Genomic DNA, 21,126 nt, shown 5'->3' on the forward strand with positions numbered 1-21,126 from the left:
ACATATATATACATACATATATATACATATATATATTTTTGTTTATATAGTGGTCACTACTTATCAAGGCCTGGAAGCCACTCCAGGACAGGGGTTATTGCAAGTACATTACGTTCGTGTGAAGATTTTATGAAGTATTTCCTTAAGGGGCGGTTCATTAGGAATGTGTTGAACTTGAAGACATCCAAGTTGTAGTCTGGTGGGAAGCAGGCAGACGGAACAGAGTTCCACTGGCGTGCAGTTCTAATAAAGAAGCTGTGTTCATGGAATCCACGTTTTTATTAAGCACAGATAAAGAGTGGGGGAAATTTTTCACAGTGGATTCGGCTAGACGGGTGTTTTTCGTGAAAGATTGGCGAGGGGGACCAGAAATTGGAGTTCAGACGAGCATCTGCCATGGAAATAACGATAAAACAAGGATAGGCTCACAACGTCTATTCTGTTCCAGGGTAGAAAAAAGGGCATCCCCCACTAAGCCACGAAGTCTATTTTCTACTCTGTCAAGGCAGGATAGGCTGTTTTTAGCAGCTCCTACTCAGATATGGCAACAGTATTCCATCCTTGGACGTACTTGGCTTTTATATAGATAGAGAATTGCATCAGTAGTGAGATATCTTCTGGAGCGGTAGAAGGATCCCACCATCTTTCCAGAGACCTTGGCAACAGACTTGATGTACATGTTCCATTTCAGATCAGGAGTAAAGGTCAAACCCAGAAGCTTGTCAAAACACGGGGCCTCACCCAGACGAGAGCCACCCATCACAATTGATGCCAGCTGGGGATCAGAGCGTTGATGATGTAAGGATAGGAGTTTGGTTTTGGATGCATTAAAGGTAACCAGCCACATCTTCCCCCACTGAACCACGCGCTCGAGATCAGAGGAGAGAGAATCAGAGAGAACTTTGTCATTTACAGCCTTTGATGTGTTGACGTAGATTGTCGTGTCATCAGCATAGATGTCAACGAATGATTTAAGTATGTGTTTAGGGAGGTCATTGATGTAGATCAGGAAGAGTGTTGGGCCCAGGATTGACCCCTGAGGGACTCCAGCATTTATATTGCAGGCCTCCGATTTTTGTCCATCTACCACTACTCTTATGAGCTTATCGGAGAGAAATGATTTAATGATTGAGAAAACATTTCCAGTTATACCGTAGCTGGAAATCTAGTGAAGTAGACCCTTATGCCATATCTTGTCGAAGGCCTTTGATATGTGAAGAGCAATTGCCCTAGAAAGGAAGCCTTTGTCAAGAGATTCACTAATCCTGTGGGATATAACCGTCAGCACATCTGCGGTAGATCTTGCAGAGCGGAAACCATATTGTCTGTCACTAAGAAGGTTATTCCTGCTGAGGTGGTTGACTATTTCTCTATTTAATATGGATTCCAGCAACTTACTCATAACACACAGGAGACTTATTGGTCTGTACTGAGAGGGAGATGACTTATCACCTGAATTCTTAAATACAGGGCAAACTGATGAGGTCTTCCAGGGAGTCAGAAAACACTTCTTAAGGCAGCGCTTAAATAGTTTCGTAAGTATGGGAGCAAGTTCTGGGTGAAGCTTTTTTAACACTATAATTGGGATGCCATCAGGGCCAGTTGCTTTACTGGAATCTAGGTTCTTGATTAGCTTGGCGACCTCATGCACGGATATTTGTATGTTACCTAGCTTGTTCTGTATTATAGGAGGAAATATGAGGAGTTGATGGCCTTCGTCGCATAGGGTAGAATTAGCTGCAAAGTTCTTGTCAAATAGTTTGGTCTTGTCTGACGCTGACGAGATGACCTCTGGTCCATTGATAATGGTTGGGATAGAACGCACACTTCTGTTCAGGATCCTATTTGTTATTTGCCAAAACTGGTGGGAACCAAGCCGCTGATCAGCTACCTTGGATTTAACAGACTGGGCATATAGCTCTCTTGCATTTTTTATTACTCTTTTACAGTGGTTGCTGGTGTTCCTGAAAGCAGCTTTAGTCTCAGTGCATATATTACGTTGGTAGCTATGGAAAAAGTGATTTCTGTGCGCGATAGCAGCAGCACATTCTGGGAAAACCATGGCTGGCTGTTAGGTTTTTGTTGGAATTTTTTAGATGGTATGAATTGGTCTATGCCTACAATTAACCATTCGGTCAGATCTGATACTATAGAGGACACTTCCTTTTTAAACATGGAGTGCAGAGGTAAATCAGATATGAATGTACGGAAGCTATCCCAGTCAGCCATAGAGTATATACATACATAAATACATACATACATATAGGGGGAATCACAGACTAGGAGAGACAGAGACGGTGGAATCACAGACTGGAAGAGAGAGAGAAGGGAATCACAGACTGGCAGAGAGAGAGAGATGGAATAACAGACTGGCAGAGAGAGGAGAATCACAAACTGGCAGAGAGAGAGAGAGAGGAGAATCACAAACTGGCAGAGAGAGAGAGGAGAATCACAAACTGGCAGAGAGAGAGAGAGGAGAATCATAAACTGGCAGAGAGAGAGAAAGGAGAATCACAAACTGGCACAGAGAGAGAAAGGAGAATCACAAACTGGCACAGAGAGAGAGAGAGAGAGAAAGGAGAATCACAAACTGGCAGAGAGAGAGAGGGGGGAGAATCACAAACTGGCAGAGAGAGAGAGAGAGAGAGAGAGGAGAATCACAAACTGGCAGAGAGAGAGAGAGAGAGGAGAATCCCAAAATGCAGAGAGAGGAGAATCCCAAACTGCAGAGAGAGAGAGAGAGAGAGAGAGAGAGAGAGAGAGAGAGAGAGAGAGAGAGAGAGTGGAGAATTACAAACTAGGAGAGAGAGAGAGAGAGAGAGGAGGGGCTCACAGACTGGGTGAGAGAGGGGTTGGAGAAAAGGATGTACTAGAATTGAACTTATTTGAGATAATACTGGAGGAGCATAATTATTATTAAGTATTAAAATTTACTATTAAACGAAACTAATTATAGCACTGAACAATAATACTAAGAAGGCTGGACTACAATATAAACAAACTAAATAGGAAGAGACCCTGAAACATGAATATCAAAGTATAAGACTGAAGAAACTTTGAATTATCTGATTGAGAGGGACAAACATTCTAAATTCTAAGATTTTAATATAGATTCCAAATAAATAAATAAACCCTCGGAGACAATGAAGAGCAAATCTTTGTAGCGCCAGCGGTGATATCGGAAATAACCCAGGACACGAATTGACTTAATGTTAACTTATTATGGACAAACTTAGACAAACGGAAGGAATGTCAGAAATCGTGAAGAGTTTGGTTATTCTATCCTTTTGTCTACGGACTGAAAACCTGCATGTGGTAGGTTCGAATCCAGTTCCTTCCACAAAAACACTTTCATCGAAACTAACACCTGATCTTGTGTCTAACCAGCTGGAAAGTTGATAAAAATATCAAAGAAAACCCTCAAATATACTGAAAGATTAATTATTGTAACGGTGATACCGGAAACAGACTTAGGACACGAACTGATGCAAAAATAATAAAAATAAATAAATAAAAAACGGACAGAGTTACTACAGACAAACTTAGGAAAGCATATAGGCAGAAAAATGGTCTAAATCACAACAATACCACATTTACCTAAGGGCACTTTACTTCTAACTAAAAAAACTAAGACGATTGTTATCCAAAAATATTATCGACTAAGTTATGGGTGGGCAGACAGGATGAATAAAAAGAAACAAAGGTAACAAATTTTGAAAGTCATACGAAATAACTATGGTTCAAGCCACATAGATGCTAAATAAACCGAAGCTTCGGCGAAGCACACGGACATAAGAAATATTAAACTTTGAAGTAACACAAAAGAAAGCAACTGAAATGTATCCGGGCGTGAATGGATAAAGATGGAGATTATAATTTGAGACACGATTCAAAAGATCAAAATATACTCTGAAACACATGGACAAAAATTCCTAAAAAAAAACGTGTTTTGTGATAAATGGAAAGAAAGGAGAAATACGAGAAAAGAAACAGGACTTGTAATTTACATGTGTATACGGAAAACAAGACTTTATTTTTTTATTTTGCAAAGTACTACATAACCGATATTATCGATTTATTTTTGGTCTGTATCTAGCGAGAAAATGATAAAGCTAGATAGAAGAATCCAAACCACTGATTGTAAAGTAGTTAGAAGTCGCTGTGGTCGGTGCAAAAAAAAAAAAAAAAAAAAAAAATACGGACGGATGGAAAGAAAAAGTTAAAGACGAAAAATGGGTGGATTGAAGAAGAAAATACGGAAGAATACACAAGGGACACATGTTGGTGAAAAAAAAAGGTAAAACACATGTGTGATATGATGATGAAGATGATAATGATGCTGATGATGAAGAAGACGGAGTAGGAGAATAATAAAAAGACTAATCCTATCCACGAAAAATGCTGCTACTCTTAGCAACGTCCAAAGACGGCGAAAACGCCGGCGCTCACTGCTACTACTAACACCACTACCACCACGACTACTACTACTATCACGATTATTAAAACCACTAAACAGAAAATGTAGGTTGTTTTGTTGGCGTGGTACTGTTTTGACATGAGCAGTTTACGGACAAGTGCTTGCTTGGATGAGCGTAAATAGTTATCAGTGAACGAACGGGCTTTTCTTTTTTTTTTTTTTTTTTCTTTTCTTTTCTCTTAAATAAAAGATAAATAATGGGCCGTGTTAGAGAGAGATCAAACATCTTGGTGCCTGCAGAAAGGAGGGATAGTTTATACCAAAATTCCACAAGTTAAAAACTCGACGACTGCTTGTACTTCTACTACTACACATCTGCTGCTGCTGCTACTACTACTAGTGCGGCTAGAGTACAAGGAAGAAGAAGAAGACGAAGAAGAGGAGGGCGAATAAGAAGAAGAAGAGGAGGAGGAGGAGGAGGAATTTTTTTTCTATCCAGTGTACAACTCATAACTCTTTTTAAAGATGTACGCGGCTTGCGTTCTGGATACAAATTATTACAAAAGACTCCTTGGATGGAGTTGCCCGAAGTAAGGAAGTAAGCGCAGAAACAACACTCACCCACCCCCATCGGGAAACAAGGGGGAATCAAACATTCTCCGGACAACACACGTAAGGTCTCACCCTTTCTTTCTTCTTGCAAAAGTTTTTTTTTTAATTATTCTTTATATTTAATTTTTTTTCCCCCTTTTTTTGCATTTTAGTTTTTATTTTGTTTCAATTTTTGTTTGATTTTTTTTTTTTTTTTTTGTATGATTTACGGCCTTTTTATTTTTGTTGCTATGTTGTTTCAAACCGTTTCCAGCTCTTAGAGGCGGAATGGGTCAAGACCGAATTACAAGAGAAGGTTCAACCCTTTCTTGCGGTAGACTTTTGAGAGAAAAAAAAAGTTATACGGTTTTCTTGATATCGCATTTATTCGTAATTTAATTTGACAATAGATTTTTTAAGCATTTTGTTTTGGCGATATTGGGTGATTTAATTCGCTAAATCCACTACTGAAAAAGAGAGGGTATTTTAGAAAGATATCCCTTCTGTTGCTGCTTTTCCATTCTCTTGTATCTAAAATTTTAATTTAATCTTTCTATACAATATGTTTCTTTTTCTTGATTTTATTTTCTAAAAAAAAAATATATATATACATAATCTCAATCAGTCTGGTTTTCACCTATGATATTTTCATATAATATTCTTTCTTTCTTTTTTTAATGGGGGGGGGAGGTCTGAGAGTTATTTGGTCCTTTAAACTGCCGGTGTTTTGAACGGCTAGCCGACGTTTTCCCAATATTAGGAAAACATTAGATTTATATTTAAAAATTGCGTTTAATGATAATTTTTATAATTAGATGGTTTATGTATTTTTTTTTTTTTTTTTAAGTGGAGAAAGTATTCTGAGATAAAGTTTCGTGTTGACCGTAACTAGATGAAAATTCATTTTAAAAAAACAACAAAAAAAACTCTAAGACGTTTACAATTCTTTCTTTTAAAACCGTGGGTTTAAAGTTGTTGCTTATACATGTGAAAATAAAACACACACACATATATATATATATATATATATATATATATATATATATATATATATATATATATATATATATATGCTGCGCAAGTCAGGATGTACCTGTGTCCCCCACACACACTTTTTTAAGGCACACACACACACACACACAAAATGCCCATAACACTGATCCCCGTAGCCGAATAAACTCAAAAAATGTTACGCGTTTTCGTTGCCGGATAATAAATGATGTCCAAGTTCTTTTCAGAAAATGAAAAGTTTCTGCTAAGATGTCCCGTTTTCACCAATAAATCGGTTACAAACAGACGCAGAAAGCGAATATCCGCAATTTGGATGGTTTATTTTTTAATTTTATTTTTACGCATCTTTTCATTAATATCGCCTGGTAGTTATTTTTTTTGTTGTTGTTTTTTTTTTTTTTCCATTTAGTAAACTTTAAAGAAACGGACCATAAAACAGTAACATTAGCACTATTCTCCTTATGGATTTACTAAGAACACGAAGTTCAATTTTGTCCAAGTTAAAACGCAATTCGGTAATTCTGAATAATAGAAACCGTGCTATAATTGTTTTAAATTGCATTTCCACCCCAAACAAGGCAAAGTGCCACTTTGATGTAGGGGGCTACTATCCGAGACATAATTTACAGGGATGCTATATAGGGAGTTGAGCAGCAATTTTAGATCGGGTTTTCAAACTAAATTCAATTCGTACGGTATCTTTTGTTTCTTAGAGTGTCAGGTGAAAGTACAGATTAGTCAACAAAAAAAAAAGCCGCCTGTCCCCTCTTTAAAATGGATTCTGCAAACATGCCTGCGATTCAAATCACATGTGCGCGGGCACGTTGCAGATCATTTTTATTAATAATTTTTTTCTTTCTCGACCTTCCGGCTAGGATCGAAGTGTAGTATCTTTTCTGACTTCGGTTAGTGAAGGAGAAATTTAGAAATCGTTCCCCCCCCTCTTTGTAGGGGCGGGATTCCCCCCCCCCACATAAAAAAGAAGAAAAAAATTGTCCTCGTGGGGAGGCAAAAGGAAGTGTTACTTTTGCTTTAAAAGCAGTAAAGTATTTTTGATTGGGGGGAGGGGCTATTTACCATGCGAAAAACACAAAGTAGATATAATGCTAAATTAATTAGACCAACAAACGTAGTTATTACAGTTTGTTATTTAGTGTAAGGTATTGTGTCTATCGTAACTAAATAAAAAAAACAATCATGAGAAACGATCTAAATCGTTTGCGATTCTTTCTTTATGTAATGGCTTTAACGTTGTATACAAAGTGGTTCTTGCTTATACATATTTCATGAACCCACATAAAATTTTATAAGGAGATATGACATTTTATGTGTCGACTTACAGTGCTAAATACGCGAGTAGAGAGCTAGTTAATACATTATTAAAAAATATATATATCGCAATCAAGCAATTTTGTGACGAATTCTCACGCGGACGAAACGCATAAAATTCTGTGCAGCTTAATTGGCATTATATATATATATATATATATATATATATATATATATATATATATATATATATATATATATTGTAAACACTTCATTAAAAAATTGAGGACAATAGTAAATACACAAATGTTAACTTTTGTAATAAAAAAAATAAAAAAAATGCATTTACCAACTTAATCGAAATATTCCAGAAAATAACGGTCATTTTAGATAGGGATGGTTTTCTGGGAAGTAGGGACATTTCCTATGAAGACCCCCCTAATGTGCCCTATGTGTGTGTCCGTGTTGTTGCGCTCTCGGCATAGTACCACTTTCTCGTCTTTGCCTTATCGTCCCCTCTTCGATGGCGTTGGCATTATAAGGGGGAGGGGAAGACACTTGCCAATACGTTTGAACTTCCTTTTTTTATTACATTTTTGCCCCTTTATTTAATCGTGATTATAAAAACCGTTAGCAATAGACAGAATTATTAAACTAATTAGGGAATGCATAAAACTTACGAATATCACGATAGTTACACAATACAGAACTCTGAAAATGTGACAATGATTCACACAATTCTGAAGCACTGAAGCAAGCAGCACGTTCAGGACTACAGAACTGGTTTCGATCTAAAACTCAATGTCAAAATTGCCGAACAGTATTCGCTAAGTATATTTGACTTTTATAAATAAAAAAGTTAACTTTTCTATACGCAAATCTCATACAAAAATGCAAACCAGGCATCGATATAAAGTACGAGGTTTTCATATCGATTATTGGTGAGAATAAAGCGCACCAGTCACCAGTCACCACGACCACCACCAGTTTGGTTTATTTTAGTAGTATTTATTTAGCGCCGACTCGAGTACTCAAATCGCGTTCTGAACTTCTGGCGATGGACTTAGTTTTATTTTTACATGTACCTTACATAAATATGCACAAAGAAAACTTCTAAAATTGTAACATATCTATCAAATATTTTCGAATTCTCTTTTTGGTTTTGTACGCTAAATAATTCGAAGAAAAAAATTATTTTACTTATTTAGACAAAATTACATTCAAAAAAATATATTTAAAAATATATATATATGAATTTGGGGGGAGGAAGCCTGAATCGTTTTGGTTGGGGGAGCAGAGTCGATGGTCATACAATGTTATCAATTTTTTTTTTTTTTTTTAGGTTACCTAATGTTAGACAGACGCTCTCGCCAAAATACCGCATTCGAAAAAAAGAAAAAAAAAGTGATGTAATGCAACGCATAGCGACTAACAGCGTTAGAAAATAAGTCAAAGATACGTCAACTATCAATTCTTCATTCCCCCCCCCCACACACACACAAACACAAACACTTGTCACATATTTAGGGGAGAGAGGGCGGGGTATTACATATCAAAGTCAATAATTTCACACACACACTTTAAACAAACTTTGATAAATATTCAAACAATAAACTTTCACTTTGAACTGTCGTAGTGAATACAACCTCGTCGAAAAATTAAGGTTCTTAGTAATAATATTATTATTGCTATTAATATTGTTATTAATATTATTATTGTTAATAATAATAATAATAATAATAATAATAATAATAATAATAATAATAATAATATGCTTGTGGTTTTTATTTATCTGTAAAGTTTTGCTATTGTTTATGGATATGCGGTTTCCGGGTTTCGGTTTATTCATAAGTTTGTCGGTCAATATTCTTGCATTAAATCGCAGCAAGATTATTTACTTGTGCATTAATAGCAGTAGAATCATAGTGTCACAAATTGCTGTGTGTGTGTAATAATAGTGAAAAAGACTTTATATATATGAAAACACACACACACACACACATATATATATAAGAACGGTATCACACAGCAAATAGGCTTTTTTTTTTCTTTTTTTACCCTTTCGTCATATGATTTTTAGTAGACGCGTTCATGCACACCCGTATGCTGTTTATTGTAATATTGTATTATAGGAACAGTAACACGGGTAAGCGTCGTGTGTATATATACTTTATGTAAGTATAGTAAGCAAAACAAACAACTAGAAAAAGGACTACCTTTACGATTCGTGTTCGCTTACATGCTGAGAAGAGGCAACACCTAAAATGGGAATTTTTACTCATTGCCGTTCCCAACAACAAACCTCGTTCCCCTCCTCTGCTTTTTTCTTTCGTCCCTTAAAAAAAAAACAATGACAAAGCACAAGATACCCCCCCCCAACCACCCACCCTTTTTTTTATCGTAAATTTCTCCGTCGCAATCCCTGACTTACCTGAGTAGAAGTCGAAGAAGAGACAGGAATCGGCGTTGGCGAATCGTTTTTTTTCGCACTACATTCGGCCACACATACGGTCGTTTCGCCATCCTTTTGTCGCCATATCAACCAACCGAGAACCCCTAGGGCTGGAACCAAGGGGGCAGCCTTGACACCGATTCTATTCGAACGGCGCCCATTTGTTAGAATGGGTTCTCTGCGGAAAGTGCTGCTAAGAAAAGCTGAGAAAGTCCGTCGGAAAAGAAGTCGGGATGCCATGTTTTCGGTTTACAAGTGCAATACGCATGCGCAATTGGTTCCGTCCGATCTGCCTTTTAAAAAAGGTAACGTTTGTCTCGTACGGTTGTCGAGAGGAAGAAAAATAATATTTATTGTTTACTTCCATATCCGGACATATTGTGGTTGCATTTAGAAGAATTTTTATTCATTAATTACGTATTTTATTTGCTTATTTTCGTGTACACTATATATTTTTTCCTTCTTTCCATTTAAAAAGAAAAATCGGTTGTCTTTTAATATATAATTTCTAGTTCTTGAGGTTGTCATTTTTTTTTTTTTTGCGCACTGTAAAAAATTTAAATAATATTCCTATTTACTTGCTTTAAAGATGAAGTGTAGCATCAGAACAGATACTAAACTGTGATCTTACCCTTATTTTCTGACACTGTCTACAGACTCATTGTTTTAAATGTTTTTTTTTTTTAATTATTTAGTTGTAGATTTGTTGTAGCTTTAGTCGCTTTTATATAAATATATATATATATTATTTAAATATTATTTTATAAAAAAAATATATATACACACTTTTAATGATATTATTCTAGTAAAATAGTTTTTGTCTTCGTTTTCGTTTCATGCGCGTCGTATTGTTTTTATTTTTATTTTATTATTTTTTCGATGCTCGTAAAAGTTTAGATTTCTTTTCTACCGCTAGCAAAATGTTAATTTAAGTATTTGAAACATGCACGTGCGCGCACACGCACACACACACACACACACACACACACACACACACAAACAAATATATATATGTGTGTGTGTGTGTGTGTGTGTGTGTGTGTGTGTGTGTGTGTGTGTGTGTGTGTTGTGTGAATTTGCATATATCAAATTTATTATTTTATTTATTTTTATTTAGCGATTCCTTTTTTTTTTTTTTTTTTTTTTTTTTTTTTTTCTACACAACTCCAAAAAGAAGTAAGAGAAATATACATTTTACTAAATGCTCGTATCCGAAATAATACATTTATTACAATTATTTCAGAATTTAGAGTGAGGGAGGGAATAACTTTTTTGGTGCTTGTGCACTTTTGCCACCGCGCTATTTTTAAATATATTTTTCAAGCTTCACGATATCTTTATTATTATTATTATTATTATTATTATTATTATTATTATTATTATTATTATTATTATTAGGTCGAAGCACAGGAGGAGAGTCACAAAACACTCTCCCTCTCCCCATGTTAAGAATGGCTTTCAAAATAATAACGTTATTATTTCAGCGCGGTGGAAAAAGTGTACACGTACCATATATATATATATATATATATATATATATATATATATATATATATATATATATATATATGAGAGAGAGAAAGAGAGAGAGAGAGAGAGAGAGAGATCAAACCAAATTTTTAAAAGGCTAAAAATATTTTTTTTTCCTGGCCAAAAAAAAGACAAAATCCCGAATACTTCAAATTGTTTATTTTTTGATTTGGTTAAAATAACCAATATATTTTTATTTCATGTCTGTCGGTTCGACTGATTTGTTTTCTGATTGTTTACTTTGCACAGTTTTTCGTTTTTCGCTGTTGTTGTTGTATTGTTTATTTTTTAAATGAAATTCATTTTTTTTTATATGAAATTCATTTATGAAAGAAAAGTAAACACATTTCGTTTATTCGACCATAAAATACTTTTAAAACGGAAGAAAACTACACAAATTCTTCCTGTTTTGTTTTTTGTTGAAAAAATGTATTAGAATATTAATGAATGAACGAACGGACGAATTAATGCCATTCATTCATCAAAATTCTGATACTATTTTCTTACATTTAATTTTATTTTTCGCTCACTCTTTTTACAAATGTGATTTAAATCAATTCAGTCGTGTGTTCTGTGTTCATTTGTTTGAAAAAGAAGTTAGTTTATTGTTAGTCGACTGGGGCACCTAGAAACGCTGATAGGGTTGGGGCCCCCGGCTGGGCTGCTCAAAGTTTTTGACGGCCCAAGTCCACACATCTCTTGGGAACTTGCCTTTCAATCCTCAAGATCACATCTTGTGTCACATATTCGGTGGGGAAGAGGGGACGGGGGGTCCGTTCTGTAATAACTTTGGTTTGCTCATTTGTTGTGCCTTAAAATGAAAACTAAACTGCAACATTTCTATGCCAGCCGCCAATCACAATCAAGTATTATTCTCACATGACTCATCTTAATCACTCATTAGCACCCATTTAGCGTTGAAAGAAAACTCTCTGTCCTCATTAAATAAATAAATACATGTATGTATGTATGTATGTATGTATGTATGTATGTATGTATGTATGTATGTATGTATGTACGTATGTATGTATGTATGTATGTATGTATGTATGTATGTATGTATGTATACGGCATAATCACGTTGTCACACTGGTTCCTATTTACAATGCATCCCCACGGGACAGAGTTAGACATCAGGGTCGTTTTTTAATGTGGAGAAAAGGAACAAAAAATAAAAATTGTCTCAGTCGTAAAGGATTTCTCCTCCACTGACAGAGAACAAGAAATTGAAGTGCAGCCTGAAGAAAAGATACTACACTTTGATCTTGACCCAAAGGCCACGGTTATCGGCACATGATCGAACTTAAACAGCGTTGAGCTCGGCTAGTACTTGATGGGTGACCATTTGGGAATTATAGGCGTTGTATGTGCTTTCCGCTTATCTCGGCATGATTTCGAGTCGTCCTGAACCTCTACTTGCCACTAATATTCAACAATGTCCACTCAGGAGAAGTGTGGTTGCTGATTACGAAACTCTTGCCGCAAAAGTTTCACGCACAGGCACCCGTACAGTGGGTGGGTATCTATAGTCTATTAAGACTGAAGAAAGCTCTCTCTCTCTCTGTGTGTGTGTGTGTGTGTGTGTGTGTGTGTGTGTGTGTGTGTGTGTGTGTGTGTGCGCGCGTGCGTGCGTGCGTGCGTGTGTGTACAAATATTTTTTTTTCACTTATATTTCATTTTTTATGTACGCCAATCCTTATTTAGGAAGCTAAATGTAATTACACAACATGTCAGGAATAAATTCTATATTCAAAATTTCATGATGTTTACCATGTTAAAATTCATTCCTTTAATTAACTCAATTATATATAACTTAGATATAGATATACATAGATGTTAGTCATCAATATACAGTACTGTTTCGCTATTTAACAGCTCATAAATGAGGCTAAACAAGTAACTACCTCAAGTCATGACCGACACCCAGCCACACATATGACAGACGATGCTTCTTAAATATTATATATAAGATATATTTACTATATATTTTATATATTTTCTTTATATTATGTATACTATATATATAAATATATTATATACATATATTATATGAACTATATATTATTTGTATATTATATATAGATTATATATATATATTATATATAGATTATATATACATTATATAGAGATTATATATATATATATATACATGTATATATATGCATGTATATTTATGATATACATGTATATTTATATGATATACATGTATATTTATATGATATACATGTATATTTATGATATAACATGTGTATTTATGATATATATGTATATTTATATATGATATATATGTATATTTATATATGATATATATGCATATTTATATATGATTTGTATATTTATATATGATATATATATTTATATATGATATATTTATATATGATATATATATTTATGATATATATATTTATATGATATATATATATTTATATATTATATATATTTATATAGTATATATATTTATATATTATATATATGCATATATTATATATATTTACATATATATATATATTTATATATTATATATATGTATATATTATATATATTTACATATATATATTTATATATTATATATATATATTTATTGTATATATTTATATAAGTATATATTTACATATTAAATAAATATTTATGTTACATATTTGTGTATGTTTATATATTTTATATGTATATATATATGTATATTAATATATTATATATACGTATATTTATTATATATGTATATTTATATATTATATATACGTATATTATATATGTGTGTATAATTATATATTATATATGTATATTTATGTATTATATCTGTGTATATTTATATATTATATATATGTATATTTATATATTATATATATATATGTATATTTATATATTATATATATATGTATATTTATATATTATATATATATGTATATTTATATATTATATATATATGTATATTTATATATTATATATATATGTATATTTATATATTATATATATGTATATTTATATATTATATATATGTATATTTGTATATTATATATATATGTATATTTATATATTATATATATGTATATTTGTATATTATATATATATGTATATTTATATATTATATATATATGTATATTTATATATTATATATATATGTATATTTATATATTATATATATATGTATATTTATATATTATATATATATGTATATTATATATTATATATGTATATATATTATATATATGTATATCTATATTTATATATAATGTATATATGTATATTTATATATAATGTATATATGTATATTTATATATAATGTATATATGTATATTTATATATAATGTATATATGTATATTTATATATAATGTATATATGTATATTTATATATAATGTATATATGTATATTTATATATAATGTATATATGTATATTTATATATAATGTATATTTATATATAGTGTATATATGTATATTTATATATAGTGTATATATGTATATTTATATATTATATATGTACATTTATATATTATATATGTACATTTATATATTATATATGTACATTTATATATTATATATGTACATTTATATATTATTTATGTACATTTATATATTATTTATGTACATTTATATATTATTTATGTACATTTATATATCATACATGTATATTTATATATTATATGTGTATTTATATTATACATATGTATTCATATTATATATATTTATATGTATATATATATATTAATATTTTTTATATATATGTATTTTAATGTTATATATCTATATATTATATACATTTATATGTCATATCTTTCTATTATACATATATATTATATATATTTATGCAATATATATTTTCGTACATAACATATATATAATATATATCTATATATGTTATAATGTGTATATAATAATATAAATTTATATATTATTTATAGTTCTGTGTTATATATTTATATTACCTATATATTTATATTACATATATATTTATATTATATACATATATTTGTATTTCGTATATATTTATACATTATATGCATTAATATATTATATGTGTTTATATATTTTTTATGCTTATATATTATATATATTTTTATATTATATATATTTTTATATTATATATAGGTTTATATTATATATGTGTTTATATAATTTATATATATTCATATATAGTATAGGAATATTCATGTATGGTGTATATATATATATATATATATATATATATATATATATATATATATATATATATATATATATATATATACTAACATTTCGGCCTGCCGTTGCCCGAGTGTTTGGAGGTGTATGCTGAGCAAAAAAAAAAAAAAAAAGGTCAATTTTTTTGTTAATTTGACCCCTATTATGACCCGTTAAGATTTATTGTTTTGGGCTCAAATCAAGTTATTAAGTTAGATCCATGTCCAAGGAACCTATATCTAAAATTTCCACTGTTGAGACCAAAAATTGTCCGAGTACTTGGGTAGAGTACTCAAAAGTCAAATCGTTAAATCGTTGACCCCTTAATCGACAAATTTCTTGCCGAAATCCGGTCACATCGATTTTCCCAAATTTCAGTACCCTGTATATCAAATTTCGAGTCTGTAGACTTAAAATTGACAAAGCTATTGCGTATGGAAATGTACACACACACACACGCACACACAGACACTTTCACTTTTATAGATATATATATGTATGTATATCTATTATATTTATATATACATATACTAATATTTATATATACATATATATATTTATATATGCATATACTAATATTTATATATATATATATATATATATATATATATATATATATATATATATATATATTAGCATTTCAGCCTGCCGTTGCCCGAGTGTTTGGATGTGTATGTTCAGCAAAAATAAAAAAAAAAGTGGTTGTAGGAAGGCAGGCTCGAATCCGTACCACAAAGGAGGAAAAGAACGGGTTAAAACCTAACGTTTCTGCTGTTACGACCACCATCAAACCGGAAGCGACATTTTTTTAAAATTAAGGCTAGACAATCTAAAGGAAAGGATAACTTTAAAAATATCGGCGAAAAAGTTATCCCCCCCCCTGTAGAAAAATGCCTAGTTGAAGGGGAAGATATTAATGTTTTTAGTCAATTTTTCGATATTTGTCGTATGAAAGGTTGAACTTTAAAACGATACTGATTTTGGTAAAATCCGTTGCCTCTATTGAAAGTTTAAGGCAGACATGCAAACAGACATACATACATACATACATACATACATACATTTATATATTGGTAACTAAAAATTTTCGACCCAAACTGTTTGGTAGAGTTCTAAAAAGTCAAATCGTTGAACTTGGACCCCTGTACAGCCAAATTTATGGCCGAAAAAAGATTACAAAGATTTTTTCCAAATCTCATTACCCTGTATATCAAATTTCGAGTCTGCAGACTTAAAATTAACAAAGTTATTGCGTAGGGAAATGTACATACACAGACACAGAGACACACAGATACAGAGACACGTTCACTTTTATAGATTAAACAAAATATATGCGTAAGCATAAATATATATGGAAAGAATTTTGTGTTTACTGTAAACTTTTTACACAAATATTATGCAAGTATAAATCATGTAGAATATCTGCATGAATATAATTGCACGTAATAGTTAACTCTAGATGATCATCCTATAAGAAAACCGAAAAAACTAATAGGGAATTAATTAAAATGAATGTTTAAAAGAATATGCAAATTAGCTAAATCATTTTCTTATACATGGGTTGTGGAAATGCATTCACTACCAAACGATCTAGCTAATTTGCATATTCTTTTAAGCATTCATTTTAATTAATTCCTTATTAGTTTCTTCGGTTTTCTTTGTAGATGATCATCTTTAGTTAACTATTACGGGTAATTATATTCATGCAGATATTCTACATGATTTATACTTGTGTAAGATTTGCGTAAAATCTTTACAGTAAACAAAAAATTGCCTCCATATATATTTATGTATACGTATATATTTTTGTTTAATTTATTAGTCTATCTATCTATCTATCTATAAAAGCGAACGTGTGTTTGTGTCTATCTGTGGGTTTATAATAGGAATCAAAGTTTTAAAAAAATTGACCTCTGCGGTCTCAACCAATTTACTTAGAAAATTTCCGGTCTAAAACATTTGAAATTTTACATAAAGGGTATTCAAAGATACGGTAAGCTTTTTAATCGATTTGGGTCGAAAATTTTTAGTTGCTAATATATAAATGTATGTATGTATGTTTGCATGTCTGCCTAAAACTTTAGACAGAGGCGACGGATTTTTACAAGATTAGTATCGTTTTGAAGTTCGACCTTTCAGACGACAAATATCGAAAAATTGGCTAAAAACAATATCTTCACCTTCAACTGGGCACTTTTCTATAGGGAGGTCGCTTTTTCGTCGATATTTTCGAAAGTCATCCTCTCTTTTCGATTGTCTAGCTTTCATGTAAATATAAGTCGCTTCCGGTTTGACGTATGTATATATCATATTATATATATATTTATTTATCATTTTTTTGTATATTCTATACATTTTTAAAAATATATGTATATTATATTTTTATATATTATATATATTTACAAATCTAAAATCTATATATTATATATTTTTTATATTATATATTTTTTATATTATATATATTCATATATATATTCATATATATATATATATATATATATATATATATATATATATATATATATATATATTTGGGACGTTTTTATTTTATTTTATTTTAATTTTCATGTCTGCTAAGAATTTCTTTAAAAGTTCAGTCCTTGGAAAACTTTTTACTGTTTAAGATTTTATTCCTATTCTTTGATGTATTTTTTCTTTTTATTGATTATACTTTACTTTCCGGTGGTATTTAAGTAATTTTTAACGTTTAAATGAATGTTCAAATTGGTTTAAGTGTCCTCTTGATATGGTATTTAAGCTCCACCCTCTTTTTTCCTTTTTTGTTTCATGTAACTTGTTTGTTTTTTGTTTTTTTTTGTTTTTTTTATTAATTTTATATCAAATTTTGGTGGTTTATTTAAAACAAATGAAAAATAAATAAAAATCTTTTTGATGTAAGAACTTGTAACGGAGCGAACTCATATTGCAGAAATCACTTAAATTAATCGAGTATTTTAATTAGAACAACAAATTTTGCGATTTTTAACGATTCAAAAGTGTTAATTTTTTTCTTTGAATGCTAGCAAAATCTCTGAAGTCGAATTCAATTGTTTTCCTTGAACTTTGGCAAAATTTAAAACAATATTATATAAAAACAATTTTTTTTCTTTTATTTAAAAATTTTCTACCGTTTCACATATTGTTTGGGATATGACGTCTTCGTTTCCTGACGAATACATACATCATTAATATATATATATTGTTTTTTAATTAAGTGTAATTCTAAATAAGCAATTTTTTTTAACAAATTATATTTTTGGTGAAAGTTAATTATGTTCAGTTTTATCCGCATGTTTTAGCTTGATTTTTAAAAATGTGAAGAGTTGATTACTACCGCATTTACTTTTATACATCATCCATAATTAATTTAAGTCTTTTCAATTTTTCTCTACTTTAAATCAAACTATATACAGTATGATCACGTTTGACAAACGGTTCCCGTCAGATCACCGAAGTTAAGCAGCGATGAGCCTGGCCAGTACCATATGGGTGACCATTTAGGATTTCCAGGTTGTGTAATGTATATAGTCTCCATTTATCTCGGCATTGTTTCCAGTCGTCCTGAACTTTTCCTTGCCACTGGACTCAAGCAAAAGGTGTGTCAGAATTTAGGGGGCGGGGATTTTTGACATCCCTAACACAAAACTGCGAATAAAATATTAAAAAAAGCTCGTCATTTCTCTTTTAAGTGGGTTGTTTTTTGAAATGTCTATTAAAATGAAAATAATTCATTTTCTCACCTCAAATTTATATATCACAAATTGAAGATAAAAGATCAATAAATAAAATAAGCTAATTTAAAACAAAAAAAAGAACAGTTATTTGCAAATTTACCTGTAAAGTCCAAAGTTTAAAACCTTTTTTTTGTAAAAACCACGTTGATTTTATTTTTTTTAACTGAAACCTTATAATCTTGTTATATTGCACAGAAAATTTCGTTTAATTACGACAATTATTTCTATTTCATGCAATGTTTTGTTTTTTTTTAGATATTAAAAAAAAAAAACAATTCACTCCATAAAGTAGAAATAAAATATATTAAATCAAAAACTTGTGTATTTCTTTAAGAGAATAAAAAAAAATAAAAAATCCCTCGACTGGGGTTTTTTATTGGCAAAAACTGATAAGTGAAATGGGACTATTTTTCAGATACGGTGGCCCATATTTACTAACTTTTGTTTACAGCCATCAATAGAAAGAGACATTAATTCCGTCGCTTACAGGCCACCATAGTTCATAACTCTAAAAAAAAAAGGAGACGGTTATCCCCCCTTTTTCCCATTTGTGATGAACTGAAGTCGCGATATTTTTTCGAATATTTGCTTAAAAAAAGTATTTTATTTAAAAAGAACATGGAATATAAAATATAAATATGGATAAATTCTTAACAATGAAGAATGGAAGTAGCCATTGAATAGTATTTTTATAGGTAAGTGAGTTTTGGAATATAAGTAAATATCAAAGTAAGTTAAAATGCGTTGATTTTCTTTAAATCTTTTTTAAAGAAAACCGATTTAAAAAGCAAATATTGCATGATTTGCTATTAAACCTGTTATTTTTTAAAATGTGGTCTTTGCTCCTTTAACTGAAAAAAAAATAGGGTTTGAATTACATTTTTCAAGTAGTTATAAGCTTTGAAAGATAGGAGGTCGAATTATTCAATTTTTTATCATGTATTTTTAATGGCGTTTTCTAACACTGCTAATCAAGCAGTGCCGATTCAAGAGAGGTGTGGTTGGAGATTGCGCAACCCTTGCCACACAATTACATGTGCAGCTGCCCCTACAGGGGGTATCCTTTGTCTTTCGAGACTGAACAGAGGTATTGAGAAATCAGACTTCTTTTTATTTTTCAATAATTTTTATAAGTTTTCCTTCTTCATGCACAATTTTATTTGTTTTTCTGCCAATTGAAGACGGCTAATTATATTTACTGGACAAGTTTCTCCAACGCTCCAGCACATGTGCTTTGTGGATATGTGTGTGCATTCACATAAAACGTGTAGATATTTTGATTACCATTATTATTCTAATTTTCCGATTGGGCTCTTTCTATGCTTTATTAAATCTTAACTGTTGTCATTTATTTATTTATTTATTTATTCATTTATTTATTTATTTATTTATTTATTGCCTTGGGGATTACTATTATTTCAATTATTTCATCTTTTTGTTTATTTTCATTCTTCTGCATTTTATTTATTTATTTTTATTTATTTATTTTTATTTATTTATTTATTTTATTTATTTTTATTTATTTATTTTGAATAGTACATATTTAATAAATATTAAGGTGTAGTTTTTGTATAAATAGCCATATCGCTGCGCAAAATTTAGTGAGTAAAAAATTTTAAAGAATGCCGAACAAAACTATTTCAAGTGTTATGGAGATCCGTTATTGCGTATGAATATGCATGGGAACACTGGCGAAACATATTTTCTCTCATTGTAATGTATATTCTTAATACTGTTACTAGGTGGCCGTATATGAGACATTCCCTCTACTCCGTCTTTTTTTTTTTTTACATTTTCACCCAAAATAAGGCACATTGCCACTTTGATGTAGGGGGCTACTATCAGGGACATAGGCTACAAGGGTACTATGTGGGGACTTGGGCAACAAGATGCCGGTTCACATTGCACTTGAACTTCTGCATGGCAATACAGTTGGGGAAGCAGGAACCCGGAAGGGAATTCCA

The 21,126-nt window shown here is 30.9% G+C and overlaps 2 protein-coding genes across 6 annotated transcripts in view; one reads left to right on the plus strand and one right to left on the minus strand.

The window, feature by feature from the left end:
• Positions 1-9,980, minus strand: part of LOC145268348 (calcium uptake protein 3, mitochondrial-like) — a 1,295,034-nt gene extending 1,285,054 nt beyond the window's left edge. For all 3 annotated transcript variants that reach the window (XM_080123864.1, XM_080123865.1, XM_080123863.1), the window contains exon 1: positions 9,720-9,980. In XM_080123864.1, the coding sequence (XP_079979990.1) occupies positions 9,720-9,980 (261 nt within the window). The remainder of the gene's footprint in view (positions 1-9,719) is intronic.
• LOC145268349 (uncharacterized) overlaps positions 1,813-21,126 on the plus strand; it is a 344,873-nt gene continuing 325,559 nt past the window's right edge. The window contains exon 1 of one of the 3 annotated variants that reach the window (XM_080123867.1): positions 1,813-5,094. The gene's annotated coding sequence lies outside the window, so the exon portion shown is untranslated. Of the gene's footprint in view, positions 5,095-9,941; positions 10,046-21,126 lie in introns of those variants that run through there. The other 2 variants (XM_080123866.1, XM_080123868.1) reach the window with 2 other exon arrangements.

The sequence above is a fragment of the Euprymna scolopes genome, chromosome 43 (genome assembly GCF_053919585.1).
Source record: "Euprymna scolopes isolate OS-2025 chromosome 43, ASM5391958v1, whole genome shotgun sequence".
NCBI classification, from domain to species: domain Eukaryota; kingdom Metazoa; phylum Mollusca; class Cephalopoda; order Sepiida; family Sepiolidae; genus Euprymna; species Euprymna scolopes.